Here is a 26341-nt window from a genome sequence, read left to right as displayed (position 1 = left end):
ATACAGCCAAATTCCATTCATCATTGCATCACTGCAACTCCATGGGCTTTGAAAAAAGCCAATGGCGTTGCCAGGGTAAACAGATGGCAGAATTTAGCCCACTGAGATCTTTTTCTTTTTTATAAATTGACTACGTATCTCTTCATTCTAGTGTAATTATATTTTTAATCTTCGGTTCAGTTTTTTTGCTCCTGTCATTGCTATAACATTTGTTATGCTCAGATTTCATTCTTCACATTTATATCTAATTAATTTTGCAAGCATTTAAATGAAAAACATATTAGTGACGCTTTAATTTAGCCAACTACTAACTTATGCAATCACATATGTCTCCATTACCTTACTCTCCTACTCTTACTCATGGGGCTTGATCCAACATCACTGAAGTCAATGGAACAGTTACCACTGAGTGCAGTGGACATTTGATCAGTATTGTCTATATCCAGCTATCTGGAGCAGGGTATATGTTATTTGTTTGTACAGTGGGATCCTAACCCCAATATGGGATCCATAAATTCAGCACTACAAAAATATTAATAAATAATGACAACAACAACAGAAAGGCTGGGTGACCACTCTCAAACTGTGGCCACACTCATATTATAATGAGAAGGTGTGTCACAGGGACTACAGGACCAATATATAATGCTTCATCTTGAGCTGGACAGAAATCGCTCAGTTCAAGAGTTAGCACAGCTTTTATTTTATGAGGTCAACAGCAATTTCCTCCATTTTATAAAAATTAGGCCTGGCTCTTGATCTCCTGGCACATTGCCAACGTAGCCCTCCAGTTCAACAAAGTTTGCACTCAATTATTTTAATTATTTAAGCTTATAAAAGTTAAGCTTTTTTAAATACAAAACCAAAGTTTTAGTAATGTTAAAGATCTGATCTGGCTATCACCCCACACATAGGTCACTGTATAGTACTTCGCCATTTCATGGTTCTCAGAACAATGTGGGATTATTCACCAAATGTGTAATACATACAAGGACAAGTTAAATAACTACCTTACCCCAGACTAACCTCACTTATGTTAGTTTCTGTGAGCTCTTTAGGACCGATGTAACAAAATAGGTTGAATTCAATTGACAGTGGTTATGTAAATTAAGAGGTGAAAACCTTCCATGGATATATCCCCCTGCTTATTTGGACATGGTGTTAACTGGACCAATTACAATTCTTCTACAGGAGGACAGGGCCAAGGAACAAAGTCTAAGTTTTGGGGCTCTATTAGGAAGAGCAAGGAGGGGTTAGGGAAGTGAAATGTACTCCCCTAACTCAATGTCAAGAAGCAGAGCAGCCCTCTTTCCCCTCCTACACACACAGTTGCTGTTGCAGTATGTGTGTCAGGCCCTCCATGCCAAGTGTGCACAGTGATGGAGCTTCTAGATATGTGGAAACATAGCTCCTGTGCAGGACCGGCTCTAGGCACCAGCATTCCAAGCATGTGCTGGTGGCAGCACTTTTCAAGGGGCAGCATTTTGACCCTTTGGGGGCTGCACTTTTCAAGGGGCAGCACTCCGGCTTCTTTTTTTTTTTTTGCTTGGGGCTGCAAAAAACCTGGAGCCGGCCCTGCTGCTGTGGCTGCTCCAAGACTTACCCCAGCTCTTGCATATTGCAGCTTTCTGGATGGACCCACCTCAGTTTGCTCAATTCTCTCCTCAACTTGCCCAGTCTAAGCTGTCTTCCTCAGAATGGAGGTGACTGACCACCCAACTTCCTACTGGAGATTCATGCATGAAGGAGCCCCTCCCTACATAAACCTGGGATGATCCTACCAAATAACCGTCATCCTCTTGGGCCAGATTCTGTTACCAGAAGAAACTTCAGCAAGTAGGAAAACATGTAGCATGTTGGTGGAGGAGAACGGAGTGAAATTCTCCTGTGTGGTTAGAGCAAATGTTATTCAGTTTGCACTACACAGAACTTAGTAAGAAAATATTGAGATGGGACCAGAGGGAAAAAGTTAATGAGGGAAAAAAGATGACATGGAATGATGTGGAGTGAAAAGAGCCCAGCAACCTGCCCTTTACCCCCTCCTCAAACCTTCTTCTACTCCTTTAAATACATCATTTTAATAAAATGTTTTCTTAAGCCATTCCAGAATAGAACAAACTATGCCAGTATATTGGGCATTGAAGTTTAAGCATAGTTTTCTGCTACGTTAAGTTTTATGACAGGAGTTTGTACGGAAAGGTTTTGGGGAACAACTCTGCTCCATTCTGCCAGTTTATGTTGTTCATTTCTTCTTGTGCAAGCACCCTGAAAAACGATCCATAGAAGAGTAAAGCCATGCAATATTTAAAAAGCACAATTATATCCAAAGGAGGAATAAAAATGATTCATTCTTTGAACTTCACTTGTGAGAGTTTTCTGGAAGGGAAAAGGGAGATACAGCAACATAAATCAGTGGTTAATACAGCCAAAGACGTCTACACATCTGTTTAGTTTTTATTTTTGTAAAAAAAACAAAAAAATCACTGGATTTATTAGTGCCAGTGAATGTTCATTGTAAGGTAACAGGAACTAAGCTAATCTGGGTAGCAACTTACATCAAAGGATATCAAAATAATATTTCTTGTAAGTGAAACATAACATTTCATTTTAATTCTGTTCTTGCTGACTAGAAGTTCCACTTACCTGCCTATGAAACCTTTAAGTTGCTACAGTCAAACAGGGTTCTGGTAGAACTTGGCACAATTTAACTGTTCATCCATACAACACCTCTCACCTTTCTGGAGCACTCATTCATACATACTTACATAATGCATATACATCATGACTAAAGCCATGTATGGCCTAAAGCACATAGAATAGTTCATTCTAAAATAACATATTTCTACATCAAAAGCAGGTCACTGTATTTACAGCAGATGATCTAAGCTTTGCAGATGGGCTTTTGCTTGAAGATCTTTTCATTGACATACATTAAAACGTTCAAGTTGTCAAATTATTTATCAAATTAAAGATGTATCTATAGGAAGATCTGTTTGATCATGTGCAAGAATTCTAAGGCAATAGTAGTAGTTGTTCCACAGGACTAGTGCTGCCATTGCAATGATCTCGTCATACGTGTAATAAGTCTTTATTCTTCAGATGCAGCCAGGCATAGTGAGACATTCATGATCTGCAGATTGTTGGCTCAAAAGGTCTAAAACTTCTTCATTGAGTGTTTAATGTTCATGGAATAGCACCATAGAAATTCTCTTTCAACAAAAATCCTGTTTGTTTTTTGCCATTACAGAAATTCTTATTTCCAGAAAACAAGTTATACTGTTCTTTCAACGGGTTGGGAAACGTTTCTTTTGGATACTACTTTCAGCTTTGTTTCTGGTTAGCTAAAATGGATAATTAGCTCATTCATAAAATGTTCCAAGGAAATACAAGTTAGCAGCAGTTATGATTTTACTACTGAAAATGAAATCAGTAATTGGAGTTTCAGATGATTCTATTTATGATTATTTCTGTTTCCCAGTGGATAAAGATGTTGATTTACAACAGGTCTGTTAAACATTAACTCAGTTTCTTATCGGGCTCAGTGCAAAATAAGAGCACATCATCAGTTATAGCTTACTTAACCAATACACTTGACATTTTCAATTACTTACTATCCAAATTCTGAGTGTACTAATAATGGCGATGAATAAAATGTTTCAGACTTTTCAATGTACTGGTAAAATGAAATCAATTAAGCTACAGGAGATGTGATTTTCCAGTTTCAAAATACTGGTAAACTAACAGGAGAGATGAATCCCTACAAAAATACAGACCAACCTCAGAAGACTTTCCCATTTCATATCTCCTTTTATGGCCTTTGCATGCATTGTATCTTTGATACAAAGCCAAAGCAATTTCAATAAGATATAAGGACAGTTTCTATGTGTGTGACCTGAAGGAGCATTTTTTCTCCTGGACCAGATAATTTTCAGAAGGAAGAATAGTTTGCAAGGTCACTTCCACTGAATGTAAGTGATTGAATCTGCAAGCATCTATACAAACATCAAGCTGGAAACAAAAGCTTTTACAGTTTCCCTGGAATCATGCAATGCCCTTTCACCAGCTTTGCAGAGACAGTCAAGCATGGAGCCCACATGTCATTACCATGTCCATTGGGATAGGTGAAAGTTTCATTGTGAACTAAAATGTTTCTGGTCATATGCGTTTTGCTTCCAACTGAACCCATTATATAAAACATTTGTGCTAATAATGTCAGTAAAAAAATACGGCTTCCTTCCTCTCCATCACACTAACTCTCTCTTTCTTTCTTATTTTCTGGCATAGAGGTTCTTGCGTTATTTTTTGGTGTGAATGCTATCTTGATATTTTATACTTTTGTATCGTATATGAAATCCTTTCTTGTTGATTGTATCATCAGTATGAAAATGGAGTAAAACAGCATCCCCAGCTGAATAAATTTCTTCTGGTGGCTAGAATAAATAAATACATAAGTAAAGTTATTTTTTTCACCTTTTACTCTATTAGTTCTTTTTTAGTTAAGATCTTTTTCTATGGATTTTTTCATTCCTCCTTAAACAGTATAATTTAATAGTACCATTCACAATGGAAAGAACCAATACCACCACTCAAAGTGGATACACCTTTACACAGGCAGCAATAGGTCTTAGTCTAACATTATAAAACAATGCAGGAACAAATTTCAGAGATTCATACAGCATTTTTCCAGAACAACATAGTGAAAAATGTAATAGGATTATACATATTGGAACAGACTCATGGTCTATCTTGTTCAGTAGCCTGTCTCTAACAGTGGTCAGAACCAGATGCTTTAGAGGAAGATGGAGGAAACCCCACAGTAGGCAGAGGTGAGATAATCTCCACACCAAGAAAGCCTTCTCCTAGCCCCTAAGAGGATAACCCTGAAGTATGAAGTTTTAACCTTTTTTAGTATTAATTATTATAACTGGATATTCTTGTTATCCATCCAGTTCCTCTTTGAATCTTAAATTCCTGGCATAAATGACATCATGTGGCAATGAGTTCCACAGCCTAGCTATGTGTTGTGTAAAAAAGTATTTCCTTTATCAGTTTTGAATTTGCCACCTTTCCATTCTATTGATGTTCCCTTGATTTAGTATTATGAGGCTGGCAGAACTGAAGCTCACAATCTATCTTCTCTATACCACTGATTATTTTAGGTAGTTTTATCATGTCTCATTTTATTCATCCCCTTTTAAAGGGAAACAATCCCAATCTTTTCCATTACTCTTCATGTGAAAGTTTTTCCATGCTCCAAATCATTCTCATCACCCTTTCCTGGACTCCCTCTATTCTGCTGTATTTCCTGTGGGGTGACCAGTAATGTACACAGTATTCCGCATGAAGATTTACCACTGATTTATATAATGGCATTATCTAATTTTCTGTACCCCATTTTTATTCTTATACCCTAACATTTTGTTTGCTTTTTTTCACTGCAGTTGCACCATGATCAGAAGCCTTCGTTGAGCTGTCCACAAGGATGTCCAGGTCCTTTTTCCTAAGCTACACTCTAAGGGTATTAGCTTTTTCCTCCAATGTTACTTTGCATTTATCAGTATTGAATTTCATTTGCTATCATGTTTCCCATTCACCTAACCTGAGTAGGTCTCTCTGAAGTCTCCTCTGGATAGACTAACCTATATAATGAAATTATAACAATTCAATACACCAAAACACAGTTGGCTAAATTCTGCTTTCCACTGTACTGGTACAAATCCAGAGTAATCTCACTGTAATCAAAGGCGATAGTCTGGAAATATACGGCCATAATGGAGAGCAGAATATTGTCTAATCTGGATGCTCCGCTAAAAATCCATCCTAGTATAGTAAAGTCTGGAAAAGTGGCAACTAAACTGTGTAATGTAGACATGACAAACAAGTATAGCTGTCCTCAAGAAAACTAATCTAATGGGTAAAATGTAAAGGTTAAAACATTCAGTGCAGTTAGAATGCTTGTTTGGAGTGGATCCAAACTTTTAGATTCCTACTCTTTCTATCTCCACAATGGCTCCTACTTACCACAATTAATCTCTCTCCCACTCATGACCACCCCTATCTTCTGATGATCCTATTGCTTAGCACTGCAGCTCTATTGGGATCTGGTTTATACTGAATTCAAATTTTGCCCCATGTGAGGCTGTGTTCCCAGAGTGCCTATTGTGCCCTTGACTGCATAATGTTTGTAATTATTGGTGGTTACACTAGCACTGCAATGAGATCGACAACATGTGTATAATTGTAAATGCAGATAATAGAGATGGAGCGAGCAGAAGGCTGGGACCCACTAGAGGGTCATAGCTTAGGAAGGATTCTATTATCTATAAGAATATTGCAGGGTAGGGAAGTGAGCTTCATGTGTGTTGGGAGTCCAAAAGAATAGTTAGAGTCTTCTGAAACTTGCATAAAAGGTTTGAAAATAGGTCAACAGGTCTAGGCCATTTTGTTTTCTGAACTACCTCTCCCCTTATTGAAGGGCAGTCAGTTTAATATAAACTAAATATAAAATCTGGAGCGTGCCACTTGAAAAATATTTAAGATTTTTATTAATGTAGCCTGTGCTGTTCCTTATACTGACAGGTCAGTTATACAAATGATGGACAATAACACATCTGGAGCTTTTATACTACACTATGATGTGATCAGACAGTTTCATTTTTATAGCAGGTAATAGCAAGGAGGATGAGATGAGTGAATAGCTTTAGAGAAAGCTAAAATAGTCAGAACATGGGGCGAGGGGAGGGATAGCTCAGTGGTGTGAGCACTGGCCTGCTAAACCCAGGGTTGTGAGTTCAACCCGTGAGGGGGCCACCTAGGGATCTGGGGCAAAATCAATACTTGGTCCTGCTAGTGAAGGCAGGGGGCTGGACTCAATGACCCTTCAGGGTCCCTTCCAGTTCTAGGAGGTAGGTATATCTCCATTATTATATTATATTATTCACCCTGTCATAAAACTATGAATTATGTCATCTGGAGGGTGGAACAGGGCTCTGTTCTGCCACCTTTACTCATATTTGGGGACTACTGATAAAGGTACTGAAGTACTGCTCAATGTAGAATGTCAGAATTGGGCCTAGTAGTATTTTTGTTGTTTTGAGGGTTAGTTAAGGTTCTATCATTCCCTCCTTTCCTTTCCCTCAAGCTTAATATGCTTTAAAAGGGGTTGATTTGGCTCTGTCAGCCTGAGGTGAGACATCTGGATCCTCAAGTATCAGAGGTGTAGCCATGTTAGTCTGGATCTGTAAAAGCAGCAAAGAGTCCTGTGGCACCTTATAGACTAACAGATGTCTGTTAGTCTATAAGGTGCCACAGGACTCATCTGGATCCTCATACTTCATAGGGCCAGACTGTTCTTGGTCCCAACATTGCTATGCAGGGGAGTAAATGCTACCACCTCATGTCAGATCTTGTCAAATCTTGGGTCTACATGCAATGAGAGAAACAACAAGAAGCAAGAGCTGTACACCAGATACTTACCTTCTTCCCCTGTCAGCAAGCGGGTGGAACCCTGACTCCCCTTTCCTCAACTCACTGGGCCTGCAGAGCTAGGCCAATGCAAAGGGAGATGTAAGTTGGGCAGTAAGCTATCTTCTCCCAGGAGCCACAATTCCTTTTCAGAGATCCTACTTGGATGGCACAGCTATGCAAAGCCATCTACTTAAGCTCAAATTATTCTCTCATTCTAGGCCTATATTTCTTTAGAATCAGGTTAGAAATCAGAATGGAACAAGAGAACAAACCATGTGACAGACGTTAGTCACATTGCTTAATGCAGTACTACAAAGTGCCCAGATATTAAAGTGACGAGTACGGTATAAAAACCTATACAGAACAGACTAAAGAATTTTACTTTCGACTTCATATGCACTAGAATAATGATGCAATACTCTGGCTACAAAGACCACAAAATACTTATTGACTGAAAATATTTCAATGGAATATTTTTTGAAATCATAGAAACATATCTATTGTTCCCAGATTTTGGTAAAATATTTTATTTATTTTTGACAAAACCTACAGTTTGGAGAAAACTACCTGACAGTGACCCTGTAAGAATTTTTATTTTGTAGGTTTTCTGTGCATAAATATAAGCTTCAGTTACTGATTACTTACCCCTGATCCGCAAAATCGGCCAAGTCTCACACCTGTTGTATCATGGCCATCAAAGAGTTCAACGTAGTCATAACCACAATCTGCCTCTTCTTCCACCTCAAATGTCTGAAATGTTAACTCTACTCGGTAGCCACGCTCTGATACTAACAACCACTCACAGTCCATTTGAACTGGATAGTTGTTGTCACCAAACTGAGCATGAGAGTACAGATCTCTGGGCTTCGATTCAGCTTTCAGTCGACCACCACACTCTGCACGAAGGAAACAAAGAATAAGGAAAAGCTTTCTTCAGTACAGCTCATCATTCCCTTTTCCTGTAAGGCTAGCCTTGCTCAGAATGGGTAGGTCCTTACACCACAAATAGATCTATGGAAGTTAATGGGACTACTTTGCACAGTGAGGTACTACTCTGAATAAGGGTGGCAGAACCTGGCCCATAATTTAAAATTTATTTTTTAAAAGTCATATGGACCCAATTCTGCTTACTGTCCCTGAGGAGTAATTTACAATTTCAATGGAACTTCTTGCCTATAAGGTACTAAAAGGGAGCAAGGAAACCCTTGTGCCCTGCTAAGGTCCAAATGTGGAACTGAATGTGCAGTGAAGAATCAAAATGAGAGTCCAAAAAATTTAAATTGTAATAAAATACTGCAGAATTCATTCCTTTCCTCTTTTTATGCCTTAGATACATCATTTCCCATTATGTACATAATTTTTAACAAAAGAAGACAGCAAATTTGCAGAGAATGTAGATAAACTGTGTGATATCCTTCATAATATACATTTGAAATGCACATAAGGGCAGCCGAATCAAACTTTATGCTGGGGCATTACATACTGTATGTCAATATTCTCATAATACATCTATTTATATGAGTTAGTAAATTTCTAATTATATGGGTTAAGATACATGTTGCTTTACAGATTCACTCAGGTGTAGCTTGTCAAAAAAAATCCGTGTTTAAAAACATGTATATTACAATATTTTATAGAAAAAACTGTTTTGAAAAATGTTACATATTTCACTTCATGAAAAAGAATGTTAAGACCCATAAACTGGGCTACAAATAGTTTACTTGACAGAAGCAGCTATTATTGTATATTTGAAGATCAAAACATAACTATGTTTACTTTTTCTATCTAAACATTTTAACTAGTTTCAATTAATAAATATTTGTTCTTCATTATACATTTTCACTGTGTTTAGCTTTCTATACTACATCAGTGAGTTAAAGTTACAGAAACTATTTAAAAGCAGCTAGGAACACATGTAAACCTATATTTTGAAAAAAACTTTGCATTGTTGATTAGATTTCTAGGGAAGGTTTGGCTGGGTTCTTTTAATTTTAACACCTGCTCATCTGCTCCCTATTTCTTCCCAGGCCACAGTCGTCTGCTTATGACATTCATTTCTATACCAAAATCTGTTTATGTTAGGATCCTGACCACCGGCATTATATTTTATGATGAGCTAAAACAAATCCCAGAATCCAAACTGAGCACTGGAGAAGAGAGGAGCTGATCATGAACTCTGTGGATCAGGCCCAACTTTAACAACAAATTTTGATGTCATATGTCGTAGATTCTGAATTCAGATAGGAAATAATAGGAACACATGGATGCTTAAAACTGCAATTTTATAGTATTCATGAAAATATGTCTATTAAGAATCAAGTGAAGCAAAACAGAAAATGTTATATAATATGTAAGTGTAATGATTCTATTAAACTTGATTTATAGCTCAACATAGGATTTTAAATTCTTCTAGACAAGCATGTACCATTTTCAGACAAAATCAGAAATCCCACCATAGCTGATTCACAGGATACCTTCATGAGGATTCATACATGTGTACTTGTGTGCATTTTTTCTCACTTCACAACTGTGCAATATCAAAGCTACAGATGAGATGCCTCAACTGGATTCAGTTTACTGTTTATTCTAATTTAGTGGCTACTTCACTTTGTTGTGAATTCAGTTACATTTTTGCTTTTGACTGGAATAAGAGGGTGGTAAGAGGGTTTACACATTTAAGACATAGAACAGCTGTAAAAAAGGAATACTTTTAATCAACTGTATGTACTGTTTCCCCCATATATGCTATTGTTTCTATGAGGTTAAAAGAAAGCTAAATCCATATTACCAGCTGCAAAAATGTTAAAGCAAGAAGAATTTCTCACATATATAAACGGAGAACCAATTTAAGAAATAAAGAGGAATTTTTCACAAGATCTTAAGTGTACTTTTCCAAAGTGACTGAAGCACTTAGGAACCTAAATCTCATTAGAAATCAATGGGATTTAGGGTCTGAAGTGCCTATATCATTTTTGAAAATGCACACCATACTCCAGTCAGCCTTTGAGATGGGGAGACTTTGTCAGGGCCATTAGGGGAAAGAAAACACTTGGCTCCTGTAAGGATTGACCCTTTCTCGTTTCCTCCCCTCCCCATGTGTACTCAGCCTCCTTGTGAGCTTGAGAAGGGTAGGAAGGGGGATCCTTGACTGCCTGGATGCAAGGGTGCAGCATAAACCTATTGGCTCCCATGCACACAAGCAAAGGGCTTATAAACCCGTCTCCCTGTCCAGGGTACAATTCTGCACCCTGATCAAAATCCCCCCCCCCACCCCACTCACTGTGGGCATCACCCTAGTCACCTTTTTAGCCAGATTGGCCCGGGCAGTGTGGGTTTTTTTGCCTTCCTCTCAGCAGCCCAGGAACCAGTTGATAGGTTGCACTGCAAAATTCATGTCGTTGCAGCTCAGCAGGTACCCAGTGCAGCTACTTGTTCAATGGAGGGTCCGGTTCCCTGATAAACTGGAATTGGAAGTGGACTACTAGAAGGTTTGTCCTAAAAAAGGTGGGGAATTGAACCAGGACTCCTAATGTCTGGTACAGCAAGGAGACAAACCCACTTATATGAGAGAAGATGGTGAGGTCCCAGCAATGGTGCTGAGACCATGCTCACAGTGTGGAGGGCTGATGGCAGCCCTCTTCCAGGTGGTATGGGTTACAGAAGGAAGGATGACCTGCACCAAAGGAGTTATTGCTGGATAATTCCCAGGTGTGTTATTCAGTAAAGCTGCAGCTTAGTGTCATTCCTGGTGTCTTGTCTTTCTTCCTGTGCTGTCGAGGACACTGGGAGTTATACTATTTGGACACTTAAGCTCTTTTGAAAACTTTACTGTAGGACTCATTTATATTATGTCAAAACTGTGGTAGAGAAATTGATTTTAAAAGTTGTTTAAAATGTGTTCAGGCTAATGCAGTTTAAACAGTTTGCTCTATAGTATGGAATTATCACAACCATTTAAAAACAATGTTTAATCTCCTGGTAGATGCATGCTTTTTAAAACATGCTTCTAAATAGGTTATACCCCTTTATTATGGGCAGGAATACATTAATTTTACATTATGAGTAGATATATTTTAGTTAATTACTATTTTTTTAATTTGTGCTGCAGTCATGGATTTATAGTCTCAGGAAATTAATATTTTAAATCCACTGGAATTGTTTAAGAAATTGAACATATTCAGCTCCCAAAATACTCATCACTTCCCAAGTCTGACAAATGCAAAAAAAAACCCCAAACCCAACCAAAAAACCGCAACTATGATTGGAAACTTCGCATCAATTCACAGGATCTGGGGAACTGCAAATTGAATATGACTCAGCAATGTGATGCAGTTTCAAAAAAGACTAATATCATTCAGAGACATATTAATAGGAGTGTTATATATAAGAAATGGGAGGTAGTTGTCCTGCTCTATTTCGCCCTGGTAAGGCCTCACCCAGAGAACTGTGTCCAATTCTGTGCCATGCTTTAGCAAAGATATGGATAAACTGGAGAGCATCCAGATGAGAGTGACAAAAATGATAAGAGGTTTAGAAGACCTGACCTATGAGAAAAGGTTAACACAACTGGGCATGTTTAGTTTTCAGAAATGAAGACTGAGAGGGAGGCCTGATAACAATCTTCAGGTATGCTAAGGGCTAGTATAAAGAGTACAGTGGTCAGTTGTTCTCTATTTCTACGAAAGGTAGGACTAGACACTCGTCTGTTGGATATTAGGGAAAAGTTTCTAACTATAAGGGTAGTTGAGCTCCTGAATAGGTTTCCAAGATAGGCTGTGGAATTCCCATCTGTGGAGATTTTTAAGAACAGGTTGGGCAAACACCTTTCAGGGATGGTCTGGGTTTACTTGCTCCTGCATAGGGGTTTGGACTAGATGAACTCTCGAGGGCCCTTCCACACCTACATGTCTATAATTGTCCAAAAAATCTGGAAAGGAATACAAAATTTAGTGGCATGAGTTTTGGATTCCGTGTCAGACTGCTCCTTCTGAGATTACTATATGACACCTGGCCTTGGGCCAGGGAGTGTAAAGCCAGAAGATTGTGTCCAGTACACATGAGAGGGGAATGGCTCCTTGGGCTCTTTCTGCCTGTCCTAGCACAGTCACACAGGGTTAGGCGTAATGCCGACAGGCCCTGGTTGTCGGCAGGCGAGATTGAATCTGGGGAGCTTAGTGCATGAGCCTCTACCACATGAGCTAAAAGCCAACTGGCTGTTAGCTAAGGCTGTAGAGCAAACTCATTTAACTCCCTTTCTAAATGGTCTTGGTACCACTAGATGGGACAGAATACCACACCCAGGAGGTGTGGGGGTTACATACTTCCCCTAGCTGAGGAAGCACATCCTGAGCGTCAGAGACTTCCCAGTTGAAATACCGGACGAGCCCCCACTTGTAACACCGACAGACCCCAGTCATCAGTGTATGGGATCGAAACTGGGGCCTCCAGATTCTAGTGCATGAGCCTCTACTGCATGAGCTAAAAGCCAACTGGCTGTTAGCTAAGGCTGTAAAGCAGACTTATTTAACACTCTTAGTGGTCTCAGTGCCACTAGATGGGACAGAACATCACACCCAGAAGGTGTGGGGGTTACATAGGTACAATCTTTTTATTATCACCCCTTATCTCACTCACACAATCTAGCCTTTTTAAATTAAATATTATTTATTATTATGTTATGGAAGCAATACAATGAAGAAAAATAATATATGCTTTGAAAACTCCTTGATTATATATTCATAAATGCAATATCCATAAGGATACTTATTCAGACAAAACTCCCACTAAAATTAATATTTATGCATTCATCAAGACTGCAGGATAAAGTCTGTATTCTGTACAAACAGTACATACAAACTGTATTCCTAAACATTACATCACTATGCTATCAGTTAACTTAATGGACTTTTTGTGAAATATTTTCCTTCAAAAATTAACTTTGAACCATATATGAGCAAAAAATGCACCTTTTTTATTCTACATTCTTAAAAAGAATCAACCAGATTTAGTTTTTCAACATTCTGAAGGAAAACACTGTACCTCTGCTGAGATATCATACACAAAGTTTCCACATCAAGTGGAAGTTATAAACCTCTTCAAACAGACATTTATAAGGGAAATACCAGCAAGCCATTAACTGTACAAAAAAGATTAGGGGGCTGGGGCACATGACTTATAAGGAGAGGCTCAGGGAACTGGGCTTATTTGTCTGCAGAAGAGGAGAGTGAGAGGGGATTTGGCAGCAGCCTTCAACTCCCTGAATGGGGGGTTCCAAAGAGGATGGAGTTAGACTGTTCTCAGTGGTAGCAGATGACAGAGCAAGGAGCAATGGGGTCTCAAGTTGCAGTGGGGGAAGTCTAGGTTGGATATTAGAAAAATCTATTTCACTAGGAGGATGGTGAAGCACTGGAATGGGTAACCTAGGGGGGTGGTGAAATCTTTATCCTTAGAGGTTTTTAAGGTCTGGCTTGACAAAGCCCTGGCTGGGAGGATTTAGCTGGGGTTGGTCCTGCTTTGAGCAGGAGGTTGGACTAGATGAACTTCTAAGGTCTCTTCCAACCCTAATCTTCTATGATTCTGTGATTTTACATAGCAATGTAACTTGTAACACTTAGAAATACTGTGGGCATAGATTTTAATTTCCTTTATGTAATGATTACTACAATTGTGTAAATGGAAAGAAACCACATAAATCAGTAGTATTACAACACCCATCTTTACCAATAGTTTTGGTTTTTAATTATTTACTGTAAAATTGTAGAAAGGACTAATCAAACCTTTTATATATAATTTTGTGAAAATCATAATGGTCATTGTGTGGTAGAGAAGATTGGAGGGGGTAATACAAATGATCTGGTAGGATTTGGGAAGGATGAAGTAAAGCACATGATAATTTTTTCAGTCCCTCTTAAGAGTTAAAATGTGCATGTGTAACACATGTGGTTGTAGATGTACAATTGTAACAGATACGAAGGGAGATAAGGAAGGGCCTGATCCAGCAAACACATCATGAGCGTACTAAGTGTTTGCAAATCAGGCCCTATAACGAGAAAGAGAAGTACACAGAATGTCAGGGTAAACAAAGCTTTCATTTTTCCAGCATCAGAACAAAAATGGTGAGAAAGAGCCCAGGTTCTGATGTCTGGTGGCTCTGCCAAAAGGAGAAATTAATCACATAAAGTATCAAAGATTATTTCTCTAAAAAAATGCAAGGTGAAAAAAATCTAATTTGAATTTTAATATTAATTTATAATGACTTGATAGTTGCACACACATTTCTTTCTTGCATGTGATGTTTTAGATAATGTTAAACTACATGGATACAATATAGACTACTCATCCTTATACTCAAGATTAGGGATTTTTGTGTGTCAGCAAAGCCTTAGTATGCTAGAAGTCGTATTTATATAATATCCACTTTAGTATGCAGTTTACAAAATAATCCCTGAGTAAGAATTGATTGTGGTAAATGAAGAAATATTATTTCTACTGTAGAGAGATTGGGGAAATATTCTATTCTACTCTAACGTAGGTGCTGGAACTAGAGCTACTGCTGCAACCCTTGGTTTGAAGTGGTTTCCATTATATACAGGGTTTATAGCTTGGTTCAGTGGCTCTCAGAACCCTCACTATTGTTCCAGCACCCCTGCTCTCAAATATTTTTGAATGGCTCCTCTTCCCTTTACAAACATGTCTTGGAGGTTAAAATTTTTAGAGTCACCACTAGGGGTCACTGTAAGCCAAGCAACTTCAGAAAATTAATGTTTGTAACATGGAAAATGTCCTAAGCAACCAATTAATGGAATTTCAAAACATATTTTGAATTACAATAATTCCTATCAAGCACCAAAAGTAACTGCTAAGTCTGAAGGAGACTAAACTTTTTAAAACCTTGTTTATTTTAGCAAGACTGTCAATTTTGTTTTGCTTATTTTTACCTTTGCTTACCATTCCTTTTTTAACTGTAGAAGAAAGTGTTACCTGTTAACATAAAATCCTATGTTTTATTTAAAATCATAGAAGACAAAAATCAGAGACTATTTTGGTACACAGCACACTACATTAAAATAGCTCCACTGGAAATGAAATTAGAGGCTGTTGAATCTTTTATAAGTATAGTCAGTTATGGCATTAATTATAAAGAATACAAATTTCTTAAAAACCTGTTTCCCAAATCTGCTGAATTTCAAAAGAAATCATGCCTTTCCTTAGGAAACAATTCACCATTGTCTTGCTTTTGGCTTTTACTAGATCTTTTTCCAGAGTAATTGATTACTTTTTAATGACTGTCAGCAACAACATTAAGGTTAAAAAAAACAAAAACAAACAAATAAAAAAAATTCCAAAACAAAAAAAAGTAATAAGATGGCAAAAAAGAGTTAATTCTAGAATCCTGACAATATTTCCTTTCATCTATTGCCTCCAAGGATTTGTTCAGATTTATTCGTAGCACTGATTTATCTACTAAACAATTGCTCATAGAGTAAGAAAATCCTGAACGTCTCATCCAGGGAAAATTATCAGTAAATGACATCCTGATTTCCTAACCTGTAGAGTGTGTGGCTTGGAAGCCTTTTCTTTGTACTGATGCATCAGAAACAAACCGGAGGAACATTTTATTTCCAGTAGCAACAAGAGGATCTGGTATTTTATTGCCACATAAACGTCCCAGAATTGGTGACTTTTCTGTTTCTCCATCAAACACTTCCAAGTGATCATAAGCACATTCCTGATGTTGTTCAATCTCAAACTCATTAAAAGTCTGAAAAGAAAGCAAAATAGTGTGTTAAGAAGGACTCCCATACATATTATATCTTATACATAATAAAAATATACTGTATATAGGTTTCCAAAAAGCAGTCTGCTTGCAATTGAGACAGCACATGTAATTTTGTTGAGGTTATAAGCTTGGACCTTTGAATGACATACTTACTCTAAGGAAGCAGAGTAATAATAAAGACAGTGAAGTTTAACATTGGCAGGGTACCGCTTCACATAAAAGGGATTAGGACAATTGTGTCCAATCCATGGCAGAACAGCACATCTGGAATACCATAGCCATTCTGTTGAATTCATACAATTAGGTACCAGGATTATTCCAAATTTCACAGAACATCCAAAACCAGCCAGAAAATAGAAAATCTACTGGTTCCTTTTATAACTGGGGCCCTGCAACATCTGTCAGATGTTGTGCTTTTATATATATGTGCTTCTTCAATGCAGTTTAAACCAATGAAATCGACGTTTCCACATGACCCTTTTAAGTAAAACATATACAGCATGGTCCTTTGAAAATTATGCTACATAAATCAGTTTTTATAACTACCATATTTTTTATATTTAAGGCTTCACTCAGCAAATTAAAATCATCTTTCTCCAGGAAATCAGTACAAGAAAGCTGCAAAAATGGTTTTTGAGTGAATTTGTAAATAAACCCCAACACAACTCACTTTTACTTGTCATCAACTCTCAAAGAGAGAGAAAAGTTGCTGCAGTTATCTTAAAGTTGACAAGTGTTACTTACTTTCAGGACTGTTGTATATTTCTTCTCCACACACCAACATTTATTTTAGTATTTATCTGAGCTCCTAGAGACTCATAACTCTCCCCAAGGCCCTAGAGAGTGGAGTCCAGTTGTCCAAGATTTTAAAAAGTGACTAGTGATTTTCAGTCCCTCAATTTTAAGGTACCCAGCTGAAGATACTTTGAAAGTGTCTGATTCCCTGAGTTTGACCCCTACCCTCTGAAAATCAGACCCTTTAAACTGTCTGAAGATGGGGGCACCTGAAAATTGAGGCACCCAAAAATCACAAGTCACTTTTTACAATCTTAAACTTAGTTGTCCACAGAACAGGTATCTCAAAGGCAGTGGGAGTTTCTGAACCATATCATCTGAACCTAATCTTAAGGGACCACTTCCAGGAGCAAGGAATAGTTCAGCCTCCAGATCCTTCTTGTCTTCTCCACTGAGACTGCCACCTAGTGTTTCAACTAATGACAAGTGTGCTATTTATGATATATATGGATGACTGGACTGAGATCACCAAGCTTATTACAAATGGGACATCAAAAAGCCATGAGATATAACTCCGGGTCACTACTGACCTGGACTGGATTTGAACAAGAACCCTAAAGATGAAAGGTCAGAGAACTGCATATAAGCATTGAGAGGCTGAAATACTTCTAGGCTTCTCTGAACATTTTCACAATTAACCTTTAAATTGAAAGCTCATTCAGTTCAGTGGAATTGATTTATTATTATTAATTAGCAATTTTATGGTTCTCAAGCTATGTTTTGTTAATACAATAAAATATCACAAAAACACTCTAGGAATAAATGCTCCTAACTGTACTCAGTGAATTTCCAGCAAAGCAAGCTCAAAGATTAAGAAGCAATATTTAAAAGGAATAAAAGCAAACAGTCTAAGTCTGAGCACACATAATAACTGAGCATTCTGTCTGGTACACCAAAGCAAGTCTAATCTACTGAATCCCTGATGGAAGTCAGCCAATATAAAATGTGATGGCACTTCATATTACCAGCTGTCCTAAAGGAATTGCATATAGCTGAAGCACTGATGTTTTGGCAAATGAGAAAGAATGCTCAGAAGATCAGTTTTAGTTCACAAAGAACTAGAGAGTGAAAAGATAGTACTGGATGGACACAGATTCATTTTATAGGAAAAGTTGACATTTATATGAGCGGAAGGAAATCACAGATGCAATAAAAACAGGTGTACAGCAATCCCCCTTGCCACTCTAAAATTTCAATCAACCATCCTATCTTCATACGGTCTTGTTGTCAGGTATGTGTTGTCATTGGGCCCCTAATAATATTTGATTAATTAGAAAAACAAACAAACAAAAACCACTGAGAGGCTGTAAGAGCTGATTATATACAATGGAGTGAATCCAATGTGACTATCAATGGGAATTCTATATGTGCTCAAAGAGCAGTCTATAGTCTGAATTTGATTTTTAATTTTTTTTGTTTTTAAAAGGAAAATCACACTGTATTTTATTCAGTTCTGCAATCTGAAAGGTCAGTAGTTCAGAAGCACTTCTTACAATCAATAACCTGTTAAATCTATTATTTTAAATGTTTGAATTACAATTAGGATTTATGAGCCTAATGCTCAGAAACTATCTTCCTTAAAATATATGTTATTTTGACATACAATATAAAGTCAGTGTCCTACACAGAGAGAATGCAAAGAGTTTCAAACTTGTTTTAATAATCATTAAAGAATCATAAACAGACCTAGAGGATTTAAGAAAAAGCCAATATTGTATATTAAACTATTTCAAACATTAAAACAGTTTTAAAGAAATATTAAACAAAGAAATTGGCTTCAAGTTTTATCCATAGCATCCCCACATTTCCAGGGACACAAAAAATTTGCTTTTCAGCTGTCTTTATTATTAAGCTCAGAAATAAAATTTTGAAAAAAACAACTGTAAATACTCTTTGCATAATTTAAATCAAGATGAATAAAGATTAACGAGCATGTGGACAAGGGGAATCCTGTGGATATAATGTACTTAGATTTTCAAAAAGCCTTTGACAATGTCCTTCATCAAAGGCTCTTAAGCAAAGTAAGCTGTCATGGGAGAAGGGGGAAGGTCCTCTTGTGGATTGGTAACTGGTTAAACATCAGGAAACAAAGGGTAGGAATAAATGGTCAGTTTTCAGAATGGAGAAAGGTAAATGTTGCGTCCCCCAGGGGTCTGTACTGGGACCAGTCCTATTCAACATATTAATAAATTATCTGGAAAATGGGGTAAGCAGTGAGGTGGCAAAATTTGCAGATAATACAAAACTAATCAAGACAGTTAGGTCCCAGGCAGACTGCAAATTGCTACAGAAAGATCTCAAAACTGGGTACAGGGCAACAAAATGGCAGATGAAATTCAATGTTGATAAATGCAAAGTAATGCACACTGGAAAACATAATCCCAACTACACATATAAAATGATGGGGTCTAAATTAGCTGTTACCACTCAAGAAAGATCTTGGAGTCATTGTGGATAATTCTCTGAAAACATCCACTCAATGTGCAGTGGCAGTCAAAAAAGCGAACAGAATGTTGGGAATCATTAAGAAAGAGATAGATAATAAGACAGGAAATATCATATTGCCTCTATATAAATACATGGTATGCCCACATCTTGAATGCTGCGTGCAGATGTGGTCACCCCATCTCAAAAAAGATATATTGGAATTGGAAAAAGTTCAGAAAAAGGCAACAAAAAATGATTAAGGGTATGGAATGGCTTCCATATGAGGAGAAATTAATAAAACTGGGACTTTTCAGCTTGGAAAAGAAATGACTAAGGGGGGATATGATAGAGGTCTATAAAATCATGACTGGTGTTGAGAAAATAGATAAGGAAGTGTTATTTACTCCTTTTCATAACACAAGAACTAGGGGTCACCAAATGAAATTAATAGGAAGCAGGTTTAAAACAAACAAAAGGAAGTATTTCTTCACACAACACACAGTCAGCCTCTGGAACTCTTTGCCACAGGATGTTGTGAAGGCCAAGACTATAACAGGGTTCAAAAAAGAACTAGATAAATTCATGGAGGATAGATCCATCAATGGCGTCCCTATGCTCTGTTTGCCAGAAGCTGGGAATGAGCGACAGGAAATGGATCACTTGATGATTACGTGTTCTGTTCATTCCCTCTGGGGCACCTGGTATTAGCCGCTGTTGGAAGACAGGATACCAGACTAGACGGGCCTTTGGTCTGACCCAGAATGGACATTCTTATGAACTTGGGGACTTTTAGGACAATAAGCTGAGCAAAATTATTGCAGTTTTCATTAACTCATTCTTCTGTGTATCTAGATGCATTTCGAGGCATTTGTTCAAAAATCATTTTTATATATGCAGTACGGTTTCTTCAAATTAAGTTTCACTTAGACTAATTTTCAAAATTGAAGTGTCAAATGAGCTTTTAAAATCTCTCTCTCTCTCTCTCTCTGTGCCATATGTAGACAGTTTCAAAAGCATTCTTTTTTCATCTGGACATCTAGTTTAAAAATTCCACAGTGCATGTCCATTGTTTCCTGGAACCCTTGATTACACAGAATGTTTCACTTTACTGTTACCAGGAAAAGACTTTGCAATGATTTATCAAAACTAAGAGCACTCACAGGAAAAGATTAGGTACACTGAACTTCAAAAATAATGCACAGCTTCAGGACTCACTTGGTTCATTTGGTGTGCAGAAGCTTATCTTTTCTGTCCATTGAGGCATAGGAAGGGTAGCAATGAACTTGAACTTTGTTTGGAAGCAAAATAGGAAATATTTATAAAATGGATGTGTTGCATTAGTCTTATTGATATATGGGTCAAATACAAAATAAGTGATAAGCAGCTAACAAGATTGTGAATAAAATAATGTAATGTGTTATCTTCCCATACAAACATTTAGCACAGTTGAGAATTTCTAGTTGTGAAATGTTTTGCTAATGAGTGTTATATTTGTCCACTATACTTGATGGTGAGATTTTCAAAAGAGCTTAAGGGAGTTAGGTGCTCAGCTCTCATTAACTTTCAATGGTTGCTGAACACTTCATTAGGTAACTAAAGAAGCCTGTTTTGTTTGATTAACAGAGTTTCACTATTCGGATCAGAAAGGATGATAACCCTTTATCTCTGTGATTTTTTTCAAGGATGGAGGACAACATGAGTCAACAGTGTGCCCTTGTTGCCAAGAAGGCTAACGGCATTTTGGGCTGAATAAGTAGGACCACTGCCAACAGATCGAGGGACATGATCATTCCCCTCTATTCAGCATTGGTGAGGCCTCTTTTGGAGTACTATGTCCAGTTTTGGGCCCCACACTACAAGAAGGATGTGGAAAAATTGGAAAGAGTCCAGCGGAAGGCAACAAAAATTATTAGGGGGCTGGAGAACATGACTGATGAGGAGAAGCTGAGGGAACTGGGATTGTTTAGTTTGCAGAAGAGGAAAATGAGGGGGGATTTGATAGCTGCTTTCAACTACTTTAAAGGGGGTTCCAAAGAGGATGGACCTAGACTGTTCTCAGTGGTGCCAGATGATAGAACAAGGAATAACGGTCTCAAGTTGCAGTGGGGGAGGTTTAGGTTGGATAGTGGGAAAAACTTTTTCACTCAGAGGGTGGTGAAGAACTGGAATGGGTTACCTAGGGAGGTAGTGGAATCTCCTTCCTTAGAGGTTTCTAAGGTCAGGCTTGACAAAGCCCCAGATGGGATGATTTAGTTGGTGATTGGTCCTGCTTTGAGCAGGGGGTTGGACTAGATGACCTCCTGAGGTCCCTTCCAACCCTGATATTCTATGATTCTATGATTTTTTAAAACATTTAAATAACTTAAGGCCCTAAACCCCATTTTCAAAAGTGATTTAGATGCTTAGGACCAGATTTTCAATAGTATTTAGGCAGTGAAAGATGCAGGTAGTGCAGCCTAATGGGATTCTCAAAAGCTCCTAGGCAGGTTAGGCACATAACTCTCATTGACATTCAACTCTCACTTCCACTGACTTTCACTTTTGAAACTGGGTGTATGGGGTGCTTTTGAAAATGTTTGCCCAGATTTTACTTCAAATGAAAAAGGAACAGTTGATAAAGATTTAAGAATGGTTTCTTCTGGAAGAGAGAAAACTAAAATTCAGCAAGGAAATCCAAATTCATGAGCTTTCCTGCTGAGTTTACTGGCACTCAAAGTGCTTTTATAAAAATCTGTCCATTCCTCTGGCTAGATAAGATATACACAAAATAAAAGTTGTTCATATGGGAGAAGTTCACTTGTTGGGAATGAGCCAGCACAGGCCCACCCTCCGTCTCCACTCAACTTGAACACTCACTGAACCCAGTGAATGGGCAGAGCATTCGTCCCCTCTTTGTTTGTAGGGTTTAAGCATTTAGAGCCAGATCCACAAAGGGACAGAGGCATTGCTATGCTCAGTTAGGCACATACCCAAAGGCTGAAATTTAGGCTTTTAGCGCAGATTGATTATGTAAGTGTTGCCTTAGTATGTTTTGCAAGTTCTATTTTCACACCACCCTGCCTCTGAAAAAGCTGTTTCCTACTGTTACGGTACATTTTCCTCCCCTGTTTAACCAAGACTGTTTTAAGAGAAAACTACTGCATTGCATTTTAGGTGAGATCCTTACCCCTGCTCGGGCTTCTTTATGCCAGGGGAAAAGGTTGGAGCAGCATAAAGAGGACCTAAGAGTTCAGTAACTGACTAGGGGACAATTCTCCTGGCACTAACACTGCAGAAGATGGCTGAAAGGCTGCATCCTGAGTTCTGTTCCACAAGCCTTAAATATAGGGGACATGCTGAGGGTTGGAAGGGCATGTTGGGTCTGAGGCCACAGCATGCAGAGCTGATGAGATGCTTGGCAGTGTGATTCCCAGAGGGCAGTCCAGGGAATCTGCCATAACTTAAACAGGCCTCAGGGCTGTTTCACCAGGGTCCTCTCCAGCGCCTGGAACAGCTCAGGGTCAAGAGGGCACAAAGTTGGCTTAGGCTATGTCTACATTGGAATCTGAGGTCTGACTGCAACACAGGTAGACATACCCACACTAGCTCAACCTGCACTAGCACAGCTAAAAACAATAGTTTAGACACAAGGGCATGGGCTTCAGCACAGGCTAGCAGCACAAGTATATGCCCAAGGGATATGTACCTATGTGCTTATATAGCCCACACTGAAGCAAGTGAAGACATGGCAGCACAATTATTTTTAGCCATTCTAGAATGGGGTAATGCTAGCGTGACTATGTCTATCTGAGCTGCAATCAGACCTCAAATTGCAGTGTAGACACACCCTTAAGGGCATCCCATCTCTCAAGCTCATTGCTGTACCGCAATAACGTGGTGAAATCGAAAAAAAGCTGACAATCAAAGTGCAGAAATCTTGTACAGCGAATCTGGAATGTCCATGTGAATTATGTACATGAAAGTGTCCCAAGCCCCTGAATCAATTATATATAATCAGATAAAAATAATACCCCACATCAATATTTGAGATTTAAAAAAAAAACCCAGACATTTGGAATTTTCATCTAAGTATTATGGAACACTCACTTAACACTCTTAAAATAATTCTTCACTGAAGGTTAAACTTCATATTAATCTTTGTTTTAAAATGTTGATATCTTCATAACACATTTTAGTAAATATTCATTGTTTTAAAAATAATAGGTTTTATTTTAAAAGTCAGTGGATTCTTACTAACTAGTGTAATATAAAGGGCATACTTTTTGGCTGCCAATTGATCAGTGAACATAGCTCAATATTATTTTCATATAGTGGCCTGTGAAAGTGGCTGGTCAGCTCAGGAGGAAATTTGTTTAAAAACAACAACACTTAAATAACTTACTAATTTGACTCTGTGACCAGGAGTGGCACTGATTTCCCATGTGCATTCCTTCCTACTTGGGTATTTGTCTGGCCAGTTAGGACTTGTGATGACTCCAGTCGGACTATGGATCTTCTGTTCACACTCAGCTGTGCCAATAATGATAGCATCAGTTAGTTTGGAAATCTGTGTTAAGATGTAGTCAGAAAAGCAGACTTTTTATCAACTGATTCATTGAAAGGAAAGGATTTTCAGGAAGCTAGCTAATCACCTCTTCAGTATCCGGTATCATGTTCATCACCTTTGGCAAATACATCATGGAGATTAATCTAGCACTGCTTGTTTACTGACTGACCATTACATTTACAGTGTTGTTTACAATGGATCACACAAACCTTCTATAAACAAATTATATATATGAATGATATGCCTAAACCATTTATCTAAACAAAGTCAATATTTTCCCATTCCCACTACAAAGCCTTCCTCACAAATAAAATTAAGTAGAAAAACCCAGAATGGAATTCCTGCCTGAAAATTTCATATTTTGCTTTTCTGCCTTCCCACTAAAGCAGGCATTAAAGGTACTGAACCTTGATTTTGGAAACCATGATTAATAGAGAGAGAGATACTGTTGTTGGCAAAAGACTGCGAATGAATCGTGAATATCTACTGAGAAATGTCTGACTATACAAGGTCTTCTTTGTCCTAACCAAATTAGTAGAAGTGCCTCTCATTAAATAAATACTAACATTTAAATTTAAATAAAGCAAGGATAAAATGATAAAACTACTCCACCTTCTTAAATACTTGCCCTTCAAGAATCTCAAAAGACTTTATAAACATCAGAGAATTAAGCCTCACAACACTCTCAGAAGGAAGGTCAGGGCTTGTCTAAACGGCACCACAGTCCAGACTAGAGGGATGTGATTTGTAGAGTGCTCTAACTGCCCCATGTAGACCCTGCTGGTTTGCATTAAAAGCTACCTCCCTTTTCTACATGATGATAACTTTCTACAGAGATGAAGATAACTTTCTAAAAGATAGCCGGGTCGTCTCTACTATCTGCTGTTCAAATGCCCTAACCCTTACCTTCCTTGCAGTCATGTTTATTTTCATGTAGCACAAATCCATTGCGGCACTGACAGACATAGCTTCCTATAGTGTTGATGCATTCATGCTGGCAGCCACCGTTGTCCTTAGAACACTCGTCCTTGTCTAAGGGATACACAACATGGTTCTGTGAGCATCACATCTATAGCTTGTAGAATGTCGACAACATTTTTATATGAATGTTTAAGTCCAGAAAAGGGTAAACTAAGGCACAGACCTTATTCTTCTCAGTATGGCAATTTAATTGTACCTTAGTTCTACCCATTCATGTTCAGCCTGCAACCTTGCACCATGGCACTATTATTTTAGTAAATTCCCATGGGAAGTGAGGCCTATTTCTCAAGAGACAGACCAAAGTAGTTTCAAGAAAATAAAGGATATAGAACAAATGGCTAATATTACTCTTCCAGCTAGTTTTACTGATATAGATTTCATAAAGTATCTCTTCAGTGGCTACAGTTCCATGCACAACAAGGAGTTTTACTATCTGGACAAACACATAAGGTATTCCCACCTCACACAAGTTCTACAATGTAGGCAGATTGGATGTTCAGGCCAAACAAGGTTTCAAGCTCTGCACATGTTGATATTAAAAATAAGTTACTCAGCATAAACATTATCAATTAGTTGTTTTGTTCAAGCAGAGTGAAAAATGTGCTTTGATTTTAATGAATCTGGACATTACAAAACATCTCAAAGGGGAAAATACATTGTTAAAAAACACAGAAAAGAAACTGATGTTAATTGTTTCGGGGAGATCTGCCATATAGCATGCAGTCCTGTTTATTAACAAGTAATCCTCTCTAAAAAAGCTTTTAGTGTGTTAGAAATCAACCAGACAGTAGAGGAGAAAATATGAGCTACATTACACAGCCACCAAATTCACTGCAGGGAAAAAAGCCAAACTAGATTAACAGGCAGTCATTACAGCAGAAGGCATCAGCTGCCACCATTCTGTGTCATTTGGCTGTTGTCATTTTAGGTGGGGCTGGTCCATTGAATCAAAACTGGCAGACTGTTCCTGACATACATATATAATGCCATATCACACTGACTTCTGTCGTTTCAACATGCAAAAAAAAAAATCGAATAAATTATGGTCATATCAGAAGTCAGACTGTTTCAGAACTGGGATGCAGAGCATGCATCTCATTTGCCCTCAGATTTCTTAAGATATTCGAAAGGGAGCGTTATTTCTTAACAAAATTAATATGCAATATTTCAGACCGCGTTTGGCTCAGTAGGAATTTCTACAGAAACACAAGCTGTCTTATATAATTTAAGCTTCTTGTTACTGTTTTACTCATATTGTATTACCTCCCCCTACCTTTGTTGAAGCACATATATATAGTAATACAGCAAAAGGAATCTTTATTGTCTAAGTATTACACAATACCTGA

At 37.9% G+C, this 26341-nt stretch overlaps 1 protein-coding gene across 11 annotated transcripts in view; it reads right to left on the bottom strand.

The window, feature by feature from the left end:
• Nucleotides 1-2421: 2421 nt before the first annotated feature.
• Nucleotides 2422-26341, bottom strand: part of TLL1 (tolloid like 1) — a 388529-nt gene continuing 364609 nt past the window's right edge. For 7 of the 11 annotated variants that reach the window (XM_039540242.1, XM_039540243.1, XM_039540241.1 and 4 more), the window contains 5 exons: nt 24921-25046; nt 23850-23977; nt 16015-16228; nt 8113-8363; nt 2422-4430 (listed from right to left, as the gene is read on the bottom strand). In XM_039540242.1, coding sequence (XP_039396176.1) covers nt 4296-4430; nt 8113-8363; nt 16015-16228; nt 23850-23977; nt 24921-25046 — 854 coding nt within the window. In that variant the 3' untranslated portion in view covers nt 2422-4295. The remainder of the gene's footprint in view (nt 4431-8112; nt 8364-16014; nt 16229-23849; nt 23978-24920; nt 25047-26341) is intronic. The other 4 variants (XM_039540251.1, XM_039540249.1, XM_039540252.1 and 1 more) reach the window with 1 other exon arrangement.

This window comes from Mauremys reevesii, linkage group 5 (genome assembly GCF_016161935.1).
Source record: "Mauremys reevesii isolate NIE-2019 linkage group 5, ASM1616193v1, whole genome shotgun sequence".
Lineage (NCBI taxonomy): Eukaryota > Metazoa > Chordata > Testudines > Geoemydidae > Mauremys > Mauremys reevesii.
Note: the sequence above shows the minus strand (reverse complement) of the source record. Positions and strands in the feature narration are given on the sequence as shown.